Consider the following 25,096-nt stretch of genomic DNA (forward strand, 5'->3'; position numbering starts at 1 on the left):
GCTGGGATGGACACACGGGTCAGACGGGTCAGAGCACATTCCTGACAGTGCGGTCCTCTGCCTGCAAGGTGGGTAGGACGCTCCTGGCTCCGTGCTCAGCTCTCCCTGGGTCAGCTGCTGCCCTCTGGCTGGAAGAAGAGGTTCAAAGCAAGAAGTTTGGGAAATGACTTGGCTTCTAGTTTGCACGTCATTTAGTTCACGTGATGGTCCGTCTAAGGCGTATTGGCAGACCGGACAGGTGACCGGCTGCCCGTCCTGGCGTCTGGGGCCGGGGGCTGGCTGTGGCAGTCTCCCGCCATCAGTTTGGATTTATGTTAAGCTGTGTGTGTCTGCTGGGATTTCTTCGCTGAGCACCCTTCTTGGCCAAAGGCTTTTCTTCCTTTGCACAGATCAGGGTTTTGGATGACCGGTGCTCCACATCTTCTGACATCGACCCGATTCCAAATATTCTGTTTTCCCTCCTTCCTTCGGAACGTGTTTATTGAACATCTCTTTATGCTGAGTTTGGGGATAAAACGGTGACTACAGCAGATCCCGTCCCTGCGTTACGGAGCTTATCTCGTGTAAGATCATACATTCTGAGTTGGGGTTTGGAAAGTACGGTCTGGCTCTCCAGCAGCCGTAAGGCCCTTGCGGCAGGAATTTAGGTGGAGTTACTTTTCTGTAGTTTCTCCTTCTTTCCAAGGCACTTTCCACTACATGAGTACATCCCAGGGGACAGTTTAACGGAGACAGTCTCTGTTTCTCTGATTAGCCTGTTGTTAATTACGCCGCATGTCACGCGGGGGTTACAGGATGCGTTGCAGTTGGCTGGTACTTTCTCCCTTCTGTGGCGCCGACTTTCTTTTCATTTCGGGCATTTGTTAGGACTTTGGTTTTCGAGGCAGTTTGGCCTCGTCTTGTTTCCTGCCCAGGAGACTTTTCATAGGCCTAGTACATTTTTAAGAATTTGATATTTTAATACCAAGCAGCATTAGAAAGAAGTTTAAAAAAAAAAAACAACCAACTTTTAATTACAGAGAATTTCAAACATATACAAAAGGAGGCTGACTGGTGTGATGAGTCACTGACCCTTCACCCAGCCGCAGAGCCCTCAGCCCAGGCTCAGTCCTGCCCTTTCTGTGCTCTCGTCCGCTTCCTCCGCCCTGGATCCCAGATATCATAAATATTTAAGCATGTTTCTCTGAAAGATAAAGGCTATCTCTTAATACAATCACAATGCTGTTATCATGCCTAAAAAACTAATATTTATCTTATAGGGAGATACTTTGAAGGACCTGAGAGGAAAAATACGCCGCCACAGACACTGTGCTAAACATGTCAGCTCTTTCGATTTTTTTCTGTGTTCTCCAGTTTTTCACCAAAAGCATTGACATTTTGTCAGAATGATAGCAGTGTCGGGCTCCTTTGCAACTCCTCTGGAGAGAGATTTTATGACCAGGGCAGACATCAGCTCCCTGCCCCTCCATCTAAGAAGAGCAGAGGATGTCCCTTCTGCTGGACCATATTTACATAATCTGGAAAAGTCCCCAGAATTTCTTCCAACTTGTAAAGCTCCCTTTCCAGCAAATACTTCTTGAGAAATTCATTAAGTGTCAGTCGCTGTTGGCTGTCAGGGATGATGATGGAAAAGAAGACCAACAAGGCCCAGTGGATAGGCGAGCCTTACGTACGGGGTGGTAACAACAGTCACTCTGTCATGGTTGTGGTGAAGGTGTGGAGACCTAAGCAGTCGGAAGGGTGAGTGAAGACGTCCTTGAGGGAGAGACATTTCAGCCCAGCAGAGGGCACTACACGCAGAGGGAATGGCCCGTGTAATGGCCTGTGACAAGGGGGAGGTTGACTGGATAAAGGAACAGAAAGGGGGTGGGGGGGGAGATGGAGCCCAGGAGGTTGGACAGGAGCCTCTCCATGCTGAGCCTGCATCTTCCCAGGGGCCCCGACCGGACTGGGGCCCCGGCTCTTGGCTTCCCTGCCCCTGAGGTCTGGGCTGCCGCAGGGAGACGTGAGATGCAGTTTCACTGCTGACTCTTAAGTATTTTGAAGACTCTGTGGTCGGAGGGAAGAGCTTAGATTTGGGAAGATGGACTCGGGCACTCGAGTGTCGCCACCTTGAAGAACTCATGATGTTGACGAGGTAGGGTTCCTGGGAGGGTGCTGCGTAATACAACAGACAACAAAAACGGGCCCCCTGCTCTTTGTTCCTACACATCCCTTCCATTTCCCTGTGGCCATGCAGCTGCCGCTTGCTCTGCCTCAGGGACCCGCTCCGCGTGGAACGGCCCGTGCGGGTGGCCCTGTGCCGGGCCCTTCTCTGGGCTCATTTAGTCCCTGGCTTTGTGATGGTTTAGTTTTAGTTTTTTTGAAAAGTGAAATGAAAGTTAGTCAAAAATGCCCTTTTTTTCTGGCTAAAAATCAGACAGCCTAAAGGAAAAATTGAAACCCTGTTTTAACTGAGGCCACTGGCATTAAAAGTCTGGATTCCATCCTTCTAGATGTTTTATACACACAAACATACCTTTTAAAAACAAAACCCAAGAGTACGGAAATGACTGTTCTTCACTTCATGGGTCTTCGATCTCTTTCCACGTGTGTCCGTGTTAGAGCCACCACCTCCGGAGCCGTGTTTCACAGACTCCTGTTGTCCGTGACATTGTGTGTGTTTTCCACTGTGTGCTGGTCCTCGTCCTGCCCCTGGGCAGGGAGGCAGGGTCCTCTATGCGGCCACCTGAGCGTTTTCCTGAAAGCCAGCCCATCTGGGAAAGCCCTTGCTTTGCAGAAATGCCTTTCACCGAAGCCTCCTGTCCTCATCATCTTGTTTTTCAGGAACTGGGTGGAGTCTGACTGAAGGAGCAAGCTTTTGTTGCCTGGTAGGCGGGGAGTTTCATTAGAGCTTTTCCTCTTCCTAATTACACGTCTGGGAAAGCCGGGGTCTGGAATCCCAGCTTGTCACCCCACCAAGAGCCATCGAACAGCCTCTTCACCTAAACTGATGCACAGATTTCAAGAGTTGCATTGGTGCCTGTGGGGACCCAAGTGCCAAGGCCTCAAATGGAATCATTTTCTGGAAGCAAAAACAGAGTGTCACAACCCCCTCATATCCCACCTCTTGCCAAATATGTACAGAAGGGTGGGAAGCAATGAGTGTTCTGTTTTCTAGTTTTTTTGTTTTTTAAAGCTCCCATCCTAGACAGACAAGGAATACAAAGGGGTATAAAGAAAGAATTGAAAGATGTTCTGATACCCAGTACCCCTCCCCCACCACATTGTCCCCTTGTTGGAGTTCATTACTGTTAATAATTTGTCATGTATATTTTTAGACTGACAAACTTTAAATGAATGGGATTATAAACTTTTTATTCTGCCACAAATGAATGATTTTAAAATGCAAATTACAGTTTTGTATGCCAAAAATATTTTGCAAGTGCATGGAAGGAATTTATGCAAAGGTGGTTTAAAAATTAGTGGGAGGGGTGCCTGGGTGGCTCAGTTGGTTAAGCATCTGACCCTTGATTTTGGCTCAGGTCGTAATCTCATGGTCGTGGGATCAAGCCCCACGTCGGGCTCTGCACTTAGAGCAGAGTCTGTTTGAGAATCTCTCTCTCCATCTGCCCTCCACCGCCCCATTCGTGTTCTCTCTCCCTCTCTCTGTGTCTGTAAATAAATAAATGAAATCTTTAAAAAAAAGATTAGTGGGAGAGCAGAGCTGCCATTATGGAATTCAGGCTTCTGTACTGTGATCGTCAAGGTACCAGGGTCAGCCCCAGGGAAGAGTGGGTGTAGGCTGGTTTGTCTATGAAGTCTCAGCCCCTGGTTTTGTCCTGCCCTTCCTTCTCCCTCATGGGGGCTCTTACTCTGTCCTCCTGCACCTAACAAACCCTGCTGTGCGGGGAGGTTTACTTCGTGTCAGACAGAATTGGTCTTGAACCCAGATGTGTGGCTGGAAGCAAGCTATTGAACCTCTCTGAACTTTGGTTTTCTCAGCTATCAAGTGGAGAAGACCATCTCTGTGTCACAGAGTGGTTGTAAAAACGAAATGTGCAGGGGCGCCTGGGTGGCGCAGCGGTTAAGCGTCTGCCTTCGGCTCAGGGCGTGATCCCGGCGTTATGGGATCGAGCCCCACATCAGGCTCCTCCGCTATGAGCCTGCTTCTTCCTCTCCCACTCCCCCTGCTTGTGTTCCCTCCCTCGCTGGCTGTCCCTATCTCTGTCAAATAAATAAATAAAATCTTTAAAAAAAAAAAAACTAAATGTACTAAGTAGCATATCTGGCTTATGGATAAATCTTTTTTTTTTTTTAAATGATTTTTTTATTATATTATGTTAGTCACCATACAGTACATCCCCGGTTTCCGATGTAAGGCTCGATGATTCATTAGTTGTGTATAACACCCAGTGCACCATGCAATACGTGCCCTCCTTACTACCCATCACCGGTCTATCCCATTCCCCCACCCCCCTCCCCTCTGAAGTCCTCAGTTTGTTTCTCATAGTCCATAGTCTCTCATGTTTCATTCCCCCTTCTGATTACCCCCCCTTTCTTTATCCCTCTCTTCCCCTACCGATCATCCTAGTTCTTATGTTCCATAGATGAGAGAAATCATATGATAGTTGTCTTTCTCTGCTTGACTTATTTCACTTAGCATTATCTCCTCCAGTGCTGTCCATGTTGTAGCAAATGTTGAGAACTCGTTCTTTCTGATTGCTGAGTAATATTCCATCGTATATATGGACCACAACTTCTTAATCCAGTCATCTGTTGAAGGGCATCTCGGCTCCTTCCACAATTTAGCTATTGTGGACATTGCTGCTATGAACATTGGGGTGCATATGGCCCTTCTCTTCGCTACGTCTGTATCTTTGGGGTAAACACACAGTAGTGCAATGGCTGGGTCATAGGGTAGCTCAATTTTTAACTTTTTAAGGGACGTCCACACTGTTTTCCAGAGTGGCTGTACCAACTTGCATTCCCACCAACAATGTAGGAGGGATCCCCTTTCTCCACATCCTCTCCAACAATTGTTGTTTCTTGCCTTGTCTATTTTTGCCATTCTAACTGGCGTAAGGTGGTATCTCAGTGTGGTTTTGATTTGAATTTCCTTGATGGCTAATGATTTTGAACATTTTTTCATGTGTCTGTTAGCCATTTGTATGTCTTCATTGGAAAAGTGTCTGTTCATATCTTCTGCCCATTTTTTGATTTGTTTATTTGTTTCTCGTGTATTGAGTTTGAGAAGTTCTTTGTAGATCTTGGATACCAGTCTTTTATCTGTAGCATCATTTGCAAATATCTTCTCCCATTCCGTGGGCTGCCTCTTAGTTTTTCTGACTGTTTCCTTGGCTGTGCAGAAACTTTTAATCTTGATGAAGTCCCATAAGTTCATTTTATCTTTTGTTTCTCTTGCCTTTGGGGATGTGTCATGAAAAAGGTTGCTTTGGCCGATGTCGTAGAGGTTGTTGCCTATGTTCTCCTCTAGAATTTTGATGGATTCCCGTCTCACATCGAGGTCTTTCAGGCTTATGGATAAATCTTCTTAATTTCCCTTTCTCTGGCTTCTTGAGCCTTCTTTCTGTAAAGGTGTGTTAGGACTTGGACATGTTACCCCTTCCCAAGGGTGTTTGCATTTCAACACTGGTCAGTGCTTTAGGTGAAGGAATTAAGGTGCTGGAAGATTGTTCTGGAGTGAAGTCATGCTGCCTCTGCCTGGCTTTTCAGAAACCTTTCATGAATGGTCACAAGAGGTTGTGTACTCACCACTCCCCACTCCTTTGCTCAGAGCTGGCTCCAGGTTGGTCCTAACCCTCAGGGGACAATCTGGCTGCCAGAGGGCAGCCAACATTCTTCCCCCAGTATCTCAACCTCGTGCATTTCAAGGGACGTATTTAGCGATGAGGTTGAAGGCACCCGGAGGAACTGCTGTGGGGGGTGGAGGGGCAGCAGCGTTACCAGGATACCAGGACTGTGAGAGTGCCGACACTTGCTCTTGTCATGAGGGACAACACAGGTCCATCTGGCACCTTCCTGAGAATGAGAAGGGTGCCTGTCCAGGACAGTGGGGCCCTGCAGATGCACTCTTATTAGGTGGGTGGATAGGGCTTCAGTAGGAATTTGAGAAAGATGCCCTTCCTCTAGGGCAAAGGCTGGCTTGGCCCAAGCCAGATACAAGTGTGAAAAGGGTGAGGGGGCTGGGTCTCCGCCGGCCTCTCCTTGCCACCGGCCTCCTCAGTGCCGACGCAGCCTGCATGGCCATACGCAGTGCACCTCTTATCACAGCTGCTCCCATGAGGCCTAAACAGTCATTTTTCTTTCCTCTTTTCTCCCTTCTTGAAGCACCCTGACCTAAGCAATGGGGAGCCAACCAGGAAACTTCCTCAGGGTGTTGTCTACGGCGTGGTGCGGAGATCAGACCCAAACGAGCAGAAAGAAATGGTGGTGTACGGGTGGTCCACCAACCAGCTGAAAGAAGAGATGAACTACATCAGAGACGTGAGTCATTTAAGCATGTTTATTGTTTTGTGTATACTCCTTTTGTAGCGTGCTAGACGGTGGTGTTGGAAGCATTGACGTGAATGTGTTAAGGCCTTTCGGAAGAATTCCCAGCCTGACCCTCTTGGATGGAAATGTTTCTACGTATCTTCACGGTGATGTTAAAGGTGGAGATGTAATTCTGCAGCGAGGTCTAGAGTGAACTGCTGGAGGTGACTGAGTAGAGATGCCCGGGAGACCAAATGACCCCCTTCTTCCATGCCTTTTAAGTGATTTTTGATTATTGTGTTGGATACTCCAGGCCCAGTACACGAGTTTCAAAAAGTGTGTACATTTGGTTGCAAGGAACAGAGATGGCAACTCGAAAAGGAAATTTGTCTCATATGAGGATTAAGCGTAGGGGTAGGTGGGCTCTCGCCAGGACATGTCCAGGCACAGTCCGACTTGTCTGAGTTTCCCTTGGTTCTGTCCTTCAGCCTCAGGCTCATGGCATCATCTGAAAATATCATGGTGTCTGGAGGAAGAAAAGAGGCCACTTGTGTCTGGTTTCCTCTTAGAGGCCCTTTATCAGGCTGCTTCTTATGTCTCATTGGCCAGGATTGGGTCACATGCCCCTTCCCAGTTCCATCCCTGGATGGATCCCCTGGCGACGGGAATGGGATTGATTATGGCTGGTTCAGACCAATTCGTTGTCGAAACAGATGCTGAGAAGTCGACCACTGTAGACACTGTCCATCTCAGGCCAATCGATGTCATTTCTTTGTGTTTAGTATTACATTTCTTTTTAATTACACACTGTCAAGAAAATTTGGAAACCACAAAAATGTATAATAAGAAAACAAAACCATCCATAATTCTACAATTTAACCGGAACAGTTGTTAAGGAACATTTTCTTCGAAATTTTTTCTTTTCATCCGTCTCCATCCATCCATCCATCTCTCCATTTATCTCCATTTCTTTTTGGTTCTTTGGCTTCCCAATGCCCTTGTTGACCAAATCAGTGTGATTAGATAGAGAGGAAATGAGTTACTCTGACACCGTTGGGGCCTGAGCACCGGCCTGTGGACTAGAAAGTGCTCGTGAGAAGCAGAGCAGCGTGGGGCAGCGGGCTACCCCCCGGACATCAGTTCAACGTCCACCTCTGTGCTTGGCCCAGTCAAGCTTTTGTTCTCTGTGGACTTCCATTTTTTCCTGTATGGATTGTGGAGGTTGGGAAGGGACCCCTAAAGTCGAAACTGCCAGCTTTTTTTTGGTGTGTTTGCAGAGAAGACGCAAAGTGATGCTGTCAGCCTTTGTATGGAGTTTTTAAAAGAACATCTCATATCGAGTATTAAAAATAATAACTGTTTCGGGCATCTTCTTTCATGTGTCCTGAAAGATTTGGATACTTACATAATTAAAATATTAAAAATGATAATAAATGCTTAACAGAGAAAATGAAGAAAAGGCAAAACTACACACACAAAAGCACAGGACGAGTGTGACAACCCCCAGCCTCAAATCCCCAGTCATCCTACTCCCCAAATATAATTTTTAATCGTTCAGAGTGTCTCATTCCTGATTTTCCTAAATAGAAGCAACTTGAACAGTCCTAGCCGCCAGTATTTTTCTCATGGAAATAGTCCCTTCTCCTCTGCCTCAGGCAGGCCTCGGAAGCAGAGCTGAGAGTCGCCAGTTGCCCAAGACAAAAGCAGCAGGTGGAGGCTGGTTGTGAACCAGCGATGACATGTGCCTAGGGCACGGGTGGTTCTGACCTGAATTCCCAGCCTCTACGGGGACCTGCAACTTAAAATTAATTTCCAGGTCCCACCTTCTCTAGCCGACTTCAGATCCATCCCTGGCCTGCTTGTTCCTAAGCATGTTTATGGGATTGTTGGTCCTCTTGCCATGAGTGACTCTGCCCGGTTGGCTTCCTGCAGTATTTGCCACCCTGCATGAGAGCCAGTGCACTCCCCGCTGGTGAGCAGCGTGAGCGTAAACTCAGGGCCACCGTGAAAGACGGTCTGTCTGCCCAGAGTGAAGAGTTGTGTTTTGGGCCTCATTTTCCCCAAAATGATTGTAGATAACAGCAAGAAAGTAGACTCTGTTATCAGGGTTCGTTTAGGGAGGGCTTGGCACCTTGACTCGTGCCCTGTTGCCGAAATCGTCACCAGTATGCAGTCGCCCCCAATAAACGTGCAGTCTGATGTAAAACCATGTGCTAACTGTGCAAACACAGCTTCAAGGTGACATTCCCCCTGTGCTGTCCCCTACACACCCCTCATTCCAACCAACTGCTGCCTTCCAGGCCTTCCTGCGATGAAGTCCTGGAGCTCTCTGCAGCCAGCTCCCTTGAGACCTCTTTTCTATTTGAGGACCCCTGAGCTCTCCATCAATCAGAGGGGCAGCAGAAGAAGGGAGGAGATGGGGTCAAGGTTTTGTGTTTTTATTTATAAAATTTTTAAGGACCTGGCTACTGCTTTGGAAGTGCTAGTATAGAGAAACTTCAGTGGTTGTGTGAACGGGTGTTCAGGGGATCACCCTGACCTTTGTTATATTTTGTGCCTTGTGTATTATTGGTGATGATTGAGGAACTAATGTTCAAATTTATGGTCTCTCTAGACACGTACTTCACTACTGTATATTCCAGACATTTAATTGCTCTTTGGTGGTCAGAGCAGACACAGGGAAGATTAGAGTTTGCTTTTTGGTTTTGGTTTTTTGGTTCTCCTAGCCACCTGTTTATAGAGTCGACTTGTTAGAAGTTTCCTACTTATAAAAACGCGTGATAGGAAAAAGGGTATATCCTGCCTGGATGTGTTTTGATAGGTGATAGGAAATTTCCACAAACCATTTTTTCTTTGGAGCTTGTTATTTGGGTAATTAACCTTTATTAATAATTGTAATCATATATAATCATAATGTGTATTTATTAATTGGTATCATTTGGATAATTCCCTTGCCTTTTTAACTAGATATTAAGAGTGATTTTATCCCTTCATCTCCTAAGCTGTCATGTTCTTAAAATTGTTTTTGTTTGTTTTGTTTTTTTTGTGGGGCCCTCCTGTCATTAGGGTTTCAGCAGATTTCACATGAAAATGTTAAGCTTGATCTCAAACTAGCATCTCATCTGCAGGTGAGAGCCACTTTGGAAAAAGTAAGGAAGCGAATGTATGGAGACTATGACGAAATGAGACAGAAGATTCGACAGCTCACCCAGGAATTGTCAGTAAGTGCATATCTCAGTGACTTGGAAATATGGAGGGTGGTGGGGTCTAGCACTCCAAGTGGCTGGTGCCTGAACATATTTGAGTTTATGATGTTCTTTGCGAATGGAATCAAATTTTAAATGAACTGAGGGAATTTCATCACAGAATTAAGTTTATTATTTAAAGGGATATTTTTGTGGCAAGAATAATCTCTACATTCAAAGCAGTCCCTCCACAGTCAGGGGTAAGATGAGGAAGCCAGCTGCCATTTTTACTATTTAACATTGTAGCTGAGAGACTAGCCACTGGAATTAAACAAGAGACATGAATTTAAAGACATAAAAATTGGACAGGTAAATGTAGAACTGTCACTGTTTACAAACTATATGATTATATACCCAGAAAACACAAGTGAACCTGTGAAAAAAAACCCTATAAAAAACAATTTTGTAAGGTAGGGTAAAAAAAAATTAATAGATACAAACAAATAGATTTCAATATACAAAAAAAAAAAACAACTGGTAAGAAGAAATAAGAGCAACAGAAAACTACCAAATATCTAGGAGTAATCTGTACCAAGAGGAAAGACCTACCATGTGCTTAGACAGGAAGTGCTAACATTGTCAGATGTCAGTACTGTTCAGGTTAATGTATGAATGTAATGTAACCCAATAAAAATACCAACAGATTTTTATTTTATGTTGTTTTTACAACTGGACTAGATGATTCCAAAGTATACAGAAAATAAACATGGAGAGTTGAGGAAGTTCTGGAAAAAAATGCAATGAGGAAGACTAGCTCTGTTAATATTACAAGAAACTGAGAGAGCCTCAAAGATTAGGACAGTATCATATTGACAAATAAATAAGCATCCATGAAGAAAGCCCAGAAATGTATGCCGATATGTGATAAATGTAGCAACTCAAAAGGAGGAAAGTGGACCAGTCAATATATGCTGTGGGAACAGCTTATATGCCATCATGACAGACTTCTATCTGGTTGAATTCCAAAGAGATCAAAGACTTAACTGCTGAAGATGAGACTTAAAAGTGCCAGAAGAAAACATGTGTGAGTTCTTTTATACTCTTGGGATGGAGAAGGCTTTTTGTTACTCTGACGTGAAATCCCAAGAACCACAAAAGAAAAGTTTGGTAACTTTGACTACAGTGAAATGAAAGATGTGTGCTGGCAAAAGCACCAAAGTCCAGTGACAAACCTAGCAAAAATGATCTGCCCTTCCTATCCTAGACAACAGGCTAATTTCCTGAGTATTTAAAGAGTGCACAGACATCAAGAAGAAAAGGCCACAACTCCTAAAAATAGGCAAAGTATTTGTTATAGATAACTTCGAGTAAAAGAAGGATGAAGAGCTCTGACATGTCTGATGGCAGGCTCTGCCTCCTTCTCAATAAGAGAAATTCCGATTAAAACCATCCTGAGATGTGATTGTTACCTATGAGACTGGCCTCCCCGTAGGAGTGGACAGGACACTGCCTTAGCAGTGCTGTGCAGGAACTGGCAGATTGCTGCATAGGATGTAATTTTGAATCGCCCTGCGAGAGAGCGCGATTGGCAGTATCTACAAAATGACTCTATCCTGTGACTCTATCCTGTGACTTCGCGGTTCTCTTCTGAAGAACGTATTCTGTAAACTCTCACATGTGAGACGACATACGTACGAGTTTAGTTACCAAGCGTCGTTTGCAGTGGTAACAAGACTGGAAACCTAAATGTCCATCAAGAAGGGGAAAGTAAAATAAATTACCACTCTACAATAGAGTACGCGGAATTTAAAAGAGAAGAAGGGGGTGCCTGGGCAGCTCCGTTAGCTGAGTATCGGACTCTTGATTTTGGCTCAGGTCGTGATCTCAGAGTTGTGGGATTGAGCCCTGCGTTGGGCTCCGCGCTGGGTGTGGAGTCTGCTTAAGGTTTAAGTCTCCCCGCCACCCCCACCGCGGTGATTCTTGGTTGAGGGGCAGAGCGGGCAAGGTGCTATCTGAGCGGATGGGACAGGAGTGATTGATTTATTTGTGTCTACCTTTTATATTTTGTAAATGTTTGAACTGTGTGAAGGTATTACTTTCCAATTTAAGAAAAAATAACATTCATCCGGTTTAAACAAGCTAATGCCCGTGAGAAAAAAAAATTTTTTTCTACTTGTGATTCATAACGTTGAAGAAAAACAAGCCCATGTATATATGACACACTTTCCATCGAGGTAAATATCTGCCGGAAGGAAGCACAGTTGCAACAGTCGTGCCTTCGAGTTCAGCGTGGCTGGGCTGGGCGGTGCGCGGCTTGGTCTGCGTAGGTCACAGCCAGCGCCTTGGTGACAGGGCTGCGCGCGTGTGAACGAGCCGCCTAGCCCAGCCCGTTCCCGCCGGCCCGCGGGAGAGGTCTGCGAGGTCCTCACCCGCTTGAGCAGGTTTACTCTGCCGGACACGGACACACGAACGGCTGTAATTAAAGCCGAAGGATTGCAGTTGCAGGCGACTCACGTCTGCCCCTGGCTTTCCAGCACCTTCCCGTGCACACCCTCCTTCCCCCGAGCGGGAATGGTGGCGGAAGCGTCTGCACAGTCTGCTCCGGCTCCAGGCCCGCCCGCGATGCCCACGGCTCTCCTGTGCTCGGGGAGCCTGCGCTGCTCCGGCCTGGCCTGTTTCCACCGGCCCCGCGCACGGGGCACCGCCCGCTCCAGCACCGTCGCTGCCGGCTGCTTCGGTGGGCCCGCGGACCCCGCAGGTGTCCCCCCTTGAGCCGACCCCAGCCCTTACCGCTGCGGTATAGCCAGCGCTTCCCGAAGGGCTGGCTTGAGACTGCGGGAACGCTGTCTGAGGAAACCGTCTCAAACGTGCCAACCACACACGCCCAACAAAGACCACCCCGCAGCAGCGGGAGCCCCGTAACCACGCTTGAGAAGTGCGTGCGCCCCACGTGTGCTCTCTCTGTGGAGGGTAGAAAGAGCAAGATGGCAGGAGAAGGTGTTCCAGCCGGGTTCTAGGTCCAGCTCTGCCTCTTCCCAGCGGCTGGTGTGCAGATCCCTGGACTCCTCGGATTCGGTTTCCTCCATAGAAAGGGGGTGTTCCGGTGGCCACACCTGTTGCGAGGGCCCAGCGAGGCCCTGCGGGGGAACGCATGAAGGAACAGTGTTCTTTTCTTTTCCCCCTCTGGGTCGTGCAGATGTCGACTCTGTAATCTTAAGCTCTACTTGAAATACCAGGAGAAGGTTCTAGCCTAACCGAGGCTCGTTGTGTGTGTATATGGTTTCGTGTAACTACCTCATCATCTGTCTAGGCTTCCCAGGCTAAGCAGGAGTATCTTGAGAATCACATCCAGACACAGGCGTCCGCCCTGGACAGTTTCAACGCCACGAACTCAGCCTTAACGTCGGACTCCATTGGCCTGCAGGTACTCCTCGCTCGCTGCCAGCCTGGGTGCCCTCTGTTACGGGGCAGGCGTGCCTAACCAGGGGTGGGCCCCGTGCCTCTGTAGAAAAGTAAGTCACGGGATGTCTTCAGATCATGATGCAGGATCCTCCAAGCATGGCCACAGTAAAGACCCCGCCAGGACACAGGTGAGGGAAGTGAAAGGAAGTGCTTCCAAGCGGAGGCTCTGAACCTTCGAGTTGAGTTTGTGTTAAAACGTTAAAACGGAAGTTAGATCCTGAGCTCCATGCTAGCGGTGTCCCTTTCTCCAGCAGGCGCCCAAGTGGTCTCAGGTGTCAGTGCCTAACACAGCACATCAGCCCCTGCTCCTTGCAGCCCTAGTTGCGGGAAGTTCCACCCAGGCACGGAAAAGGCAGACTCAGTCCCAGACACCCTGTAGTCATGCATGGCGGGGAACTCCCAAAGGCTGCTAAACACGTTTGCCTAATTTAGAAATTGTCTCACAAGAGAAGAAATCCTATGCAAGCCAAAGAATGTCCCATAGTCCCAGACAGGGAAGCAGGAAGACTCAGGACCCTCCAGATGTGTGTTGTCAGCCCGCTTCCGGAGGATTGCTCTCGGGAGGAATCTGATTTGCTGGGAGCTCACCAGGCCAGTGCCACCCGCTCTTACCCTGTCCTGCAACGGAGTCCTGCATCTCCTATGCAAATTAACCTGAGCGTGTTCAGAACAGAGTGTTACATTCACCAGAAACAGTGTCCCTTCGCTTTAGTTTCCAGATATGCAAACAATAGTTTCTGCCTCTCCTCCAAGTTCATTTGGCTCTTATCTTTTTACACTCCTCTTAAAGGGCCTATGGCTGTTACTGTCCTTCCCGGTTCTGTGTAAATAACTTATCAGATAAACAAATTGTCGTGTTGGGATCATCCACTTCCCCATGAACCGAATATCTTCTGGTAACAGCTGTTACGGCAATAGTGCCAACCACGGGGTTGGGCGCAACAGTGGGCCCAGGTGGGCGTCATCTTTGGATTTGTCTGGGAGGCCATTTCTGGGGGGGTCTCGGAGCCTCACCCTTTTCCTGGTCCTTCTTAGTGCATGCCCGTTTTCCCCTGGCTTCAGGCCTGGCCCTGCTCTGGCTCTGGTTTATGCAGTAGCCTGGGCTTTCCCTTCCTTCTGCCATCAAGGGGGATTGGCAGAGCTCCCTTTCCTTCTCTCTCGGGCGTCTTCGCATTCCTGCTCACCTGGGAGGTGCCGCGCCTCACCTGAGTTCAGACCTGGTTGGCGCGGGTACTGACTTTCTGGTTTTTCTTCCCTGCCGTACTTCTGATCTGCCATCCTGCTGGCTCCCCAGGCCGTGAGGTCAGCTGTTAGAACAGGGTCAGCCGTGACCCAGGTACCCTCTCTGGTTCCTAGTTATGGTCCAGCCTCTTGGCCCGGGGCGGACCAAGGAGCTTTATCATGAAATGATTAAAAATTATTGTTAAAAAGAAGGAGGAGAAGGAGAAAAAGGAGGAAGGAAAGGCACCATATCACAGACAGGAAATTCAAGTGCGTCTGAAGATAGTTGGCTTCTTATTTCTGCAAGGCCCTGACCTCTCCCATTGCCCAGACTGGCCCATTTTCATTAGTATTGACCATGAGACCAGACTCTTGGTTTGATGTCACAGAATGTCAGAACGGAAAGGAAGTGCTGAGATGATCTCCAGTCCTCTTGTTTTATGGATAAACAAGCCGAGGTCGGCCGAGAGAAATGCCTTGAACAAGGCGTCTAGCTAGTAGCAGAGCCAGGACCAGAACCCTGGTCTCTGGGTCCAGATGTAGGCTCATGAGCACAAGCGTTGGACCTGTAAAGCCCGTGGGCCTTGGAGAGTGGGTGGTGGGGCCAGGTGGTTTCTAAAGCCCCTTGCAGCTCAAATTATTTTCTCATTCTCTGCTTCCACGTGGCTTCTGTAGTTTCTTTCATATCGATGTGCCTCCATCAAAAATCCTTTCTCCTGATTCAAGGAGGTTTAGGAGCGAGAGGCTTTTTATCCAGAGGGGTGGCTAAGGACTCAGGTAAGCTTCAGGGACTTATCACCCACAAAGAGGACAAAGGTGTTAGACAATGGGTCCAACACCAGAGTTTCCACATCTGACCGAAAGCTGAACACAGCCTGGGGAGCGGGTAGATGGTGGCCATGACCCAGTCCCCGGCGGTGAGAATCCTGGGTTGTGGAGGCCGTTCTCTGTACGGGGGTTAGCCAAGTGGAACCAGAGCTTTAATGACACCAGCATCCAATCGTTCTTGCTCCGGTGGGTGGCCTGGAGCAGTAGTCAACAGGCTTTTGACGCTTGTCGGGCACTTGTCTGAGTCCCCACACTCCGCTCCCTGGTGTCCCCTCATCGCCACCCTTCTCTGCCTGAGAGGGGACGGTGACGCACTTGGGGGCGCCCCCAGCGCCTCGCCGTGCTGTGCCCGTGCTCGCCGGCAGTCCATAGGCACCGCGGCGGCAGCCCCTGTAGGGAGACAGGGCAATATCCCCGTTCTCCAAAACACGTTCTGTTCTCTGATTTTGTTGTGGGAGCGTGAAGGATACAGAAAACAGAGAAGGAAATAAATACCCTCCCTAAGCCCACCGCCTGGAGACCCCCTAGTATTTGGGATTTGGGTGAGATTCATCCTAGGCTTCAAAACAATTTTCTCTGCATAAACGCATTTGAACAGCTGCTTGTACATCTGTCTTCTCAAAATGGGATTTGTTCTATCCTTACTATTGTCAAAACCCATTTTTCTCCATGTGAAATGATGCATCGTGAACACTTTTCCTTGGAAAGACTCCATATTCGTCCGTTTCCGTCCATCATAAGCAGTGGCAGCCGGGGGTGGGCAGAGGCTGGGGGGTGCTCGAGGGGAGGCTCGCCGGCCACCCCGCCGCAGAGCCGCAGACCTCTTGACCGCGGTGGTGGGGGGACCCTCAGCCCCTCGAACAGCAGCGTCGCGGCCTGCAGCTGCCGGGGCCTGACCTCCGTCTCAGTGGTTAATGGCAAAGGGATGTCCCTGTGCACGGCTCTGGCCGTGTGTACTCACATCGCCGGATCTGGTTTTGATTTCTTTTTGTGTCCGTAGAAAACCCTGGTGGATGTCACTTTGGAAAACAGCCACATTAAGGACCGGATGAAGGACCTGCGGCGGAGCTACGAGGCATCCGTGGGCCAGCTGCGCGAGAGGCAGAGGCAGCTGGAGGTGGCGCAGGTTGAAAACCAGCTGCTGAAAATGAAGGTGAAGTGTGGGGGCGCAGATTCCCCCCGACCCTTCTCTTCTTTCCCTTTTCTCCTCTCTCCTCCCATCTTCAGTAATTCTTCTCCTTTCCTCTGTTTTCCTAGTTGGCGTCGCCCACATTTTTGTGGCCAGCTCTGCAGGGCCTGGCTTGAGGGCACCGAGGGGGTTTCTGTGTTCACTGCTGTCAGTCCAGATTGGGGGGCCCCATGAATGCCCCCAGCGGGCCCTCCTGCCCTGGCCCCAGTGGCCTCAAGGGCTGCCGAGGCCGTCGTCATGGCGCTGCTGTCACATACTGAGAGGGCACTGTGGGGCCCACAGGTCTGGGACGTCAGAAGCTTCACTGTTCAGATTTTCTCTGACGTCTCAAGGTCTTTGTGTGCGGGGTGAGAATAAAGAGCTTGGGAGCACGCGGGAAGAAGATCCGTGGGTGACCAAGGACCTGGGCAGTGTCCCTCTGGTCCTCCAGGCTGTGCCTGTTCCTCAGCGGGGCTTCTCGTGCCTTGGAGGTGTTAGGGCCCCTCCCAGAATGTGAGGCGCGCATTGATCTCCCACCCGCCGGTGAGAGCAGACCCAGGGGTGGCTCAGAGAAAGGCGCTCAATAAATTATTTCCTGGAGGAATTTCATGCTGAGGTCTGTGGTTTTCAGACTGAGTTCAGCACAGCATTAGGCAGTCCTAGAGGAGAGGGCCTCGGAGGTAATGTCCCCACCAGTCTGTTGCTCAGACCAGAATACCTTTGGGACTGGAGGGTGGTGCTATGGAGAACGGAGTTGGGGCGGGGCGCCTGGGTGGCTGAGTCAGTTGGGCGTCTGGCTCTTGGTTTTAGCTCGGGTCACGATCTCAGGGTCGTGGGTTCAAGCCCTGCATCGGCTCCATGCTCACCGGGGAGTCTGCTTGACGATTCTCTCTCTGTCCCTCTGCCCTTCCCCCTGCTCGCATGTCCCCTCTCTCTCACGTAAATAAAGCTTTTTTAAAAAAAGAACTGGGTTAGGGAGACAAACAGGATGTGTGGTCCCCCCCTCCCTGTGGGGCTGCCTCACGGGGGGAGGGGTTGCCATGTTACACCGTGTCGTCACTGTGATGGCCCCATGGGTTTGTGCCTGCACAGTCCGCTGGCCAGACACAACCACCCCGACCAGATCGCTCGAGAGTAGATCAGCTCCTCCTTGTTTCACTTCAGACAGGGCTCCTCTCTTTATGATTTCATATACTGTATGTCTGAAGAAGAGTTTGGAAAAAAGGGGTGTGTTGCTGGAAAAGCCAGAAAGTACTGCTGACTTTTTCTCCTCTCCTGAGCTGGGCCCGCACAGGCACTAGGAGTGCCCGGATGAGTGTTCCCCAGCCCAGGCGGGAATGTTTCTAGATGCAGTGTTTAGGAAGGCACAAATGTATGGAAAGGCTGGCTCCAGATTTCTTACGTGAGCGGAACTTCAGTGTCTCCTGCGTGCGGCTGGCCAGTGTAATTAACGGGACAGCTTCAGCTCCTCGTGGGCAGCTTGCCTTCAGAGGCCTCCCCGCTTCCCTGACATAACAAAATTTTAATATATGCACGTGGTGGGGGGAAAGAAAGCCAGACAGTAGGAAGGTAGTCTAGAAATATGCCTGCACCATTTTACATTCCCGCCAGCAGTGTGAGGTTTCTGATTTCCGCACGTCCTCACCAGCGCTTGTGGCTGCCTCATGGCTGGTGGTCGTCCTGGGCGCGTGAAGTGTGTCTCTGGTTTCATGTCCCCCATAACGGATGATGTCGCCCATATTTCTTATGCTTCTAGGTCATTTGTATGTCTTCCCAAAGAAGATCTCTGTCAGAGCTTCACCCATTTTAAAATTGGGTATTTCATTTTTGAGTTGTAAAAATTCTTCATATATTCCGGATACAGGTTACCAGATATGTGATTTGCAGATCTTTTCTCCCACTCGCTGGGTTTTTTCACTTTCTTGATGGTATCCTTTGAAGCACAGAAGTTTGAATATTGAACACCAACGACATCTTTCTATGTATCTTTTGTCACGTGCGCTTTTGGTACCCTATCTGAGAAGCCATTGCCTCACCAGAGGTCATAAAGATTTACCTTATGTTTTGTTGGAAGAGTTTTATAGTTCTGGCTTTTACATTTAAATCTTTGATCCACTTTGGCTTAATTTTTGGATATGGTGTGTTAGGTGTCTGACATCATTCTTTCACATGGGGCTATCCATTTGTCCCAGCACCATTTGTTGGAAAGACTATTCTTTACCCATTGAATAGTCTTAGTAGGTAATTTCTTGAAATTTAATTTTTTTTTAAAGATTTTATTTATTTATTCAACAGAGATAGATACAGCCAGCGAGAGAGGGAACACAAGCAGGGGGAGTGGGAGAGGAAGAAGCAGGCTCATAGCGGAGGAGCCTGATGTGGGGCTCGATCCCATAACGCTGGGATCACGCCCTGAGCCGAAGGCAGACGCTCAACCGCTGTGCCACCCAGGCGCCCCTAAATTTAATTTTTTTTATAACAGATAAACGATTTACTTAACTCAGTCAAATCTACAAAACAGTATATTCAGAAATAGACGACACCTGTAATACCCCCTTTTGTCTCTTACTCCTTCCTTCAGCAGGTAACCTTTTTAAATTTTTAAATTGTATTGCTTATCCTACTCGTAGTGATCTTTTTTTCAGCCCACAACAGAATACTCAAGAATTTAAAAAGCACATCTTTTGAGGTTAATTAGGGTGTGGAAATCTTATCCAGAGAAAAAGGTTTGTTAAAATTGATAGAATAAAAGATAATAAAATTTCAGGATCAAAAGACATTAGACAGGAAAAGCCCTTAAAGGAAGGGATTAAGAAGATAGTGAAACGTGGACACATTTTAGAGAGAATTCATATATATATATATATTTTTAGAGATGGTGGGAGGGTTGGGGGGAGGAGGAGACAGAGAGAGAGAGAGAGAGGAAGAAAATCTTAAGCAGGCTCCACGCCCAGGGTGGAGCCTGACATGGGGCTCGATCTCATGACCTTGAGATCATGACCTGAGCCGAAACTGAGTCAGAAGCTTAACGCACTGAGACAGCCGGGCGTGCCCTAAGAAAATTCAGTTTAAAAGTGGCTGAACTGGGGGACAGGGCTAATAAGTATGTACGTTTCTGTCTTTTGAAAAATTCACTCACATGGAGGGTCTTCGTCCTGAGAACACAGGGTGAAGTACCACTTTGTCTTTTTCTACCCGTCCGCGCACCCACCCCCCTTCCCGCTGTCCCCCTCCCGATGGCTCCTGCTGCTTCGGTCCCCCGCAGCAGAATCCGGGGTTCGCCGCTGCGTGCCCACCTGCCCCACACCCGCGGTGAGAGGGGCTGGTTCCCCGGAGCTCTGACATGCGTGTCTTTGTAGGTGGAGTCCTCCCAGGAGGCCAACGCCGAGGTGATGAGGGAGATGACCCGGAAGTTGTACAGCCAGTACGAAGAGAAGCTGCAGGAAGAGCAGCGGAAGCACAGCGCCGAGAAGGAGGCTCTCTTGGTGTGTATGTCGCAGCTGCGGAAGAAGTGCCGGAGAACATTCGTCCGTTGTTGTGGGGGAGGCTGAGGCAGCAGGGGTTCTGCTTGGAGGGGAGGCAGCAGACTCTAACGGGGGTGGGGGTCAAGGTGTTGATTCATTGACTCACTCACTGCCCCACTTCTCCCTCCCTCTATTCATCCCCCTCCTTGCCTTGAAGAGCCCCTAGTCTCTGCCTCTGAATGCACCCCTTTCTCTGGCTAGACTCGCCACTTGCCAGTCTCTCGGCTGGCCCCGGGCTTGCGTGCCGCTGTGCCCCCTTCTCCCTCCATTTGCTCCTGTTTCCCTGAAATGCCCTCCTGCCCTTGCTCTTCCCTAAGCTCCTGCAAAGCCTTGACAGTGCCGCGCTCGCCATGCATGAAGTCTTGGCCCTTCATGAGGAGTGGCCCCTGGGTTTGGGAAGCCCACACCTTCTGCTCTCAGCTGTGGCGTTCTGTTGTTCCTGTTACTAGAGCGGGACTGCACACCTCGCTCACATCCTGGCTTCTCCAGGAGCGAGTGTAAGTTCCTTGAAGGCGGGGAGTCCGTGGCTGCCTTATCGTGTGCTCTTAAGGCTCTGTCAATGTGCTAAATGGTTGACCGAGTTGGGGCTTTGCATTATGCGAGAAGGGTCTAGGCATTCTGCATTCAATTCCAGATATGGCCCTCCTTCCCTTTGTATTGTTGGCAAATACACTGACACTTTGAGCATCCAGCCAAGGAAGAAATAACATTTGCAGGCTTGTTTTCTTGACATAAGAAGTCAGGGGGGAAAAAGAGAAAAAAGAACCAGGTGCATTAAAAATCCACACGATGTTTCCTTCTTTCCAGGTGAGCCAGAATCATGGGAGTTCATGATCCGAGTTCATGACGCTCCTAGGCCCCAGGGGTGTGCTTTTAGAGAGACATCATGGTTTAGCAAGGCCGGCGCTATTTGGACCCTAGTTAGCAGCCTCGGGACTCCAAGGCTGTGCCGAGAACAGTGTGTTTCTTTTGCAGGAAGAAACCAAGAGTTTTCTGAAAGCGATTGAAGAAGCCAATAAAAAGATGGAAGCAGCGGAAATCAGCCTGGAGGAGAAGGACCAGAGGATCGGGGAGCTGGACAGGCTGATTGAGCGCATGGAAAAGGTAACAGACACTGCTCTGGGCCCAGCGCCCACGGCCCAGACCCCCCGCCTCTCCGCGGCCCCCGCAGGCCTGTCTGAAGGTGTGAGGTGCCTTCAGCACTCATCCCGCCCATCCCTCCAATTTGTGATTTAAACAGGAAAGACCAAGCTGCAACATAAAGTAGGAGGAGGTCAAAGTTCTGATTTTTCCTATGGTAACTTTAAAAAGCATTCCATATATAATTATTTACAAACGTTAGTGTTTTCGCACCCTGCTTTGCTGGGGTCCCAAGCACGAACTTCCGTCTGCTGAGTAAGTCGTGTTTAAATGTTCCAGCCGTACCCTGAGTGTGCTGTTTCTTGGGCATGTGTCTAAACGGTTGGCTTTTCTCGGACACCCCACATCTGCCAGCCGAGTGGAGGATGCCACGTTTTCTGTGGGTGTGGGTGGGGGTGGGGTGGGCTGGGGAAGGTAGGAGCTCGGCTGAGATGATGAAGCCAGTGGAGAGCAAGGGAGGAAGCAGGACATGAGGCAGAACGTGGAAAACGGGAAGAAGGGGTGGGAGAGAGGAAAGAGAAAAAAAACAGGAAGAAACAGGCAGGGTGACCTTCAGCACGTGACGGCTGACTTCTGGGGGAGGAGTGGTAGTTTGGGGGCAAAGCCGTGGCTGGTTTCTGGAGAAGGGCTCTCAGGAGCAGGTGGGTCTGCAGGACAGTGGCCACCTGTCAAGACTGTGACGTCAGAGACCCCGGCTGGGGGCGAGCCAGGGGGAATGACAATGTGCGCGAGGTCGACACCTGGGCTTCCAGTGATTCTGAGGGAGGTCTCCTTACCTCTGGCGTCTGCAGCGTAGGCCACTCTCAGTCCCTGATGCGGCGAGGTGTAAGCAGGCCGGGAATGGCATGAAATTCTGTGCTCTGGAGCTTTGGGCCTTGTGGGGCTGCCACTTTAGTTAATCTCTTTGTTCGGGAGGGACTTGAGCGAAGTGAAGAGTCTGTTACAATGTCACCGTTCCTCTTGGGGAAACAGAATCGTATCTTTTATTGAAGAGAAGAGGGTAAAGCGGCATGCCTAAGACTAACATCAGGATCGGTTGGTGGTGGTAGTAGTGAGGATTGGGTAATGATGGCATTTTCTAGAACTCAGGTGAGCTTTCTCCCACATTCCCTCGCCCCGGCAACAGCAGAAGATACTGCCTTTGTAAATGCTCCCCGTGGGTGACCGCTTTTCCTGCCACATGCAGGTGCCAAGGGGGCGGGCAGCCTGGTTTGAGCAGGAAGTTGGCTAAAATACGGGTTTTAGAATCAGATAGATCTAGGGTTTGAATCTCGCCTCTCTTTCTCTAGCTGTGGGCAGTTATTGACTCTTCCAAACTGAGTCTCCTCTTCTGTAACATGCTGATAGTAATCATTCTTCTGCTTAAGGCTTTGTGAGCAGTGAACGAGAGAAGTCCACACACGGTGCCCAGCACAGCGTCTGGCATACAGTCGTGGCTCAAAAATGTGGGGCTCTGATTTTTATCTTGTTACAGACTTGTGTACATGTCTGCCCCCAGAGCCAGCTTTTTTTTTTAGCTGGACTTTTTTTCCCCTAGCTTATCTTCTTTGTACCCTTGGGATCCTGAAAGTAGGGTTTTCCCCCACTGATTTCCACGTGGAGCCTGTGTGAGAGGCGATGGGTGGGAGGCCGGGGAGGTGGGAAGGCCAGCCCTCCCTGCCAGCATTTATGGGACACGGGATGTTCCCCAAGTCCTGTTGGCTTTTTCTGTAGTGAATGAAAATGGGTTGTCCTTTCTTCAAATCCTCTTTTCCATTTAGGCGAGAGATAGGCTTGCTTTATTCCACTAGGATTAGGTATTCCAGCTGACTGCCCCTTCTCCCTCGGAGATCCCTCTTTCAGAGCAGGAGAGACCAGATGTCGCTCACATGCCATGTAAACAGCGTGTCTCCAGGCATGAACTGTGTTCATGAACAGTGCGTATCCTGCTTGTGCCTATTTTTAGATTTTCAAAACACTTTTTTTTTCTTTCTTTCTTTTTTCCTGATTAGTAAAAATCTTTCAAGGAGTGTGATCTCCCAGGGACCCTGTGTAGAAAAGGTGATAGTCTCTGCTTGGGTGATGGTTTGACAGGCATATACAAATGTAAGAAATCATCGTGTAGTGTACATTTGAGATTCATCGTACTTCAATTTAGGGGGAAAAAGCGAACTTTTAAAGTGTGCTGTGAGTGAGAGCTTGCCCTACTCTATGATGGCTTCTTTTCTGGGCATCTGCCATGGGGGTGCTTGCTTGTGAAAAGTCCGTCACTATCATTTCAGGGCTGTTGTGGACTTCCAGCCAGCAGCGAGCCTCGCGAGGACAGAGAGCATCCTGCCCTGGTGGGCCCTGGACTGTGTCTTTGCTGGAGAGATTTAAGAACAAAAACAGACCCCCACTAAAAGCTGGTCTCCCTTTAGGATGCTAAATCCATCAATGTAATATATACTCTTTCTGCGAGGGCGGACCGTTCCCCCATCTCTTCGGTCTGTTCCTTGGGATACCACGGCCAGTAGCTTCAGAAGTTATGGGAGTTAGAGTTTCAGAGATTGGCTTTTAATAATTTGGCAGTACGAGTTTGTTGGGAGAATTTCTGAGAATAATGATGAGGCACAGGTGTACTTAGGGCCTAACGTAAAATAATCTCCCAATATGGTGAACAGGATTTGATAAATTTCATCTGAAGGAAATCTACAATACCAACGTCTGTAATGTGTTTCTAGAGCAATTTTGGTTACGATGGGTGCTACGCTTTTATCAATATTTTGCACTTTGTCCAAGGAAATAATGGTCCATATTCTTATATTACCTTTTCTGGGTAAACTTCTAAATTTGCATATATACAGCAAAGGGTTCATATCATTATGCACAGCTTGATCTATGTGCTAGTTTCCTACGGCTGCTCTAATAACCCCCTGTTCGTGGCTTAAAACAACCCCAGTTTATTATCTTATCGTCCTGGAGATCAGAAGTGCTAAAGTCAAGGTGTCGGCAGGGCTGGGTTCCTTCTGGAAGGTCTAGAGGAGAGTCCGTTTGCTAGGCTTTTCTAACTTCCGGAGGCTGCCTACATTCCTTGACTCAGGGCTCCAGCCAGCAGCTTCAAAGCCAGCCCTGTAGCATTTTCCAGTCTCTCTCTCTCTCTCTCTGGCTCCAGCCCTTCTTCCGCCTGCCAATAAGGGCCCAGCTGGATAATCCAGGGTCATCCCCCCATTTTAAGACCCTTACCTTAATCCCCTCTGCAAAGTTCCTTTTTCTGGGTAAGGCAGCCCATCCCTGGGGGGTCACCCATTATTCTGACAGTCACAATACATTTTTACAAGTGAACCTCCCCGTGTAAACACCATCTCGGTTAGTATATAGGATATTACCCAAATTCCAGAGATTCTTTTCTTGATGATGCAGCAAATAATGGAGAATTTTGCACTATTGACTTAAGGGTACGGTTTTTCATGTTTTAGAGCTATAAATTCCCACAAGATATTTGAACCTAAGTTGATGGAATACTTATTTATTTATTAAAGATTTATTTATTTTTATTAGAAAGAGCGTGCACAAGCAGGGGGAGGGGCAAAGGCAGAGAGCGAATCCTCAAGCAGACTCCCCACGGAGTGTGGAGCCCTTACATGGGGCTCAATGTCATGACCCTGTGATCGTGACCTGAGCCGAAACCAAGAGTTGGACACTTAACAGACTGAGCCACCCAGGCGCCCCGTAAAAGGAAACCTTGAATGGCTTTATCCAGGGTATTTGTCTCTAAATCATAAATACGTCTGTAAATGCACACCAAGAGATGTGGCATTTTTGAACTTTGGTTGGACTGTGGTGGGGGACTGCATAGACCCTGCTGGGTACAGACTTGACCCCACTAGGGCAGGAATTGCTCGGTATACATTCCCTGTCCAACTTGGGACTCTCTGATTCGAATACCGGTGTCTGTTTCAGGAACGTCATCAGCTGCAACTCCAGCTCCTGGAGCACGAAACAGAGATGTCAGGGGAAATAATGGACTCTGACAAGGAAAGGTAAGACGAACGCCCTTGACCATGTAATGGACTTGGACGGTGGACATGCTGTGTTTTTGTGGGCTCGCCAGGTCCTTGCATTTTCCTTCATTT

At 48.7% G+C, this 25,096-nt stretch overlaps 1 protein-coding gene across 3 annotated transcripts in view; it reads left to right on the top strand.

Moving 5' to 3' along the window:
- The window catches only part of MYZAP (myocardial zonula adherens protein), an 88,248-nt gene that overhangs the window by 20,415 nt on the left and 42,737 nt on the right, over window positions 1-25,096 (top strand). For all 3 annotated transcript variants that reach the window (XR_015723133.1, XM_045787754.2, XM_045787670.2), the window contains exons 3-9: window positions 6,331-6,486; window positions 9,603-9,695; window positions 12,970-13,083; window positions 16,171-16,323; window positions 19,698-19,823; window positions 20,838-20,966; window positions 24,924-25,003. Coding sequence is in view for 2 of the 3 variants with exons in the window: in XM_045787754.2 (XP_045643710.1) it covers window positions 6,331-6,486; window positions 9,603-9,695; window positions 12,970-13,083; window positions 16,171-16,323; window positions 19,698-19,823; window positions 20,838-20,966; window positions 24,924-25,003 (851 nt within the window). In the remaining variant the exon portion in view is untranslated. The remainder of the gene's footprint in view (window positions 1-6,330; window positions 6,487-9,602; window positions 9,696-12,969; window positions 13,084-16,170; window positions 16,324-19,697; window positions 19,824-20,837; window positions 20,967-24,923; window positions 25,004-25,096) is intronic.

Source organism: Ursus americanus, chromosome 36 (assembly GCF_024610735.1).
Source record: "Ursus americanus isolate L20-20 chromosome 36, mUrsAme1.1.p, whole genome shotgun sequence".
Lineage (NCBI taxonomy): Eukaryota > Metazoa > Chordata > Mammalia > Carnivora > Ursidae > Ursus > Ursus americanus.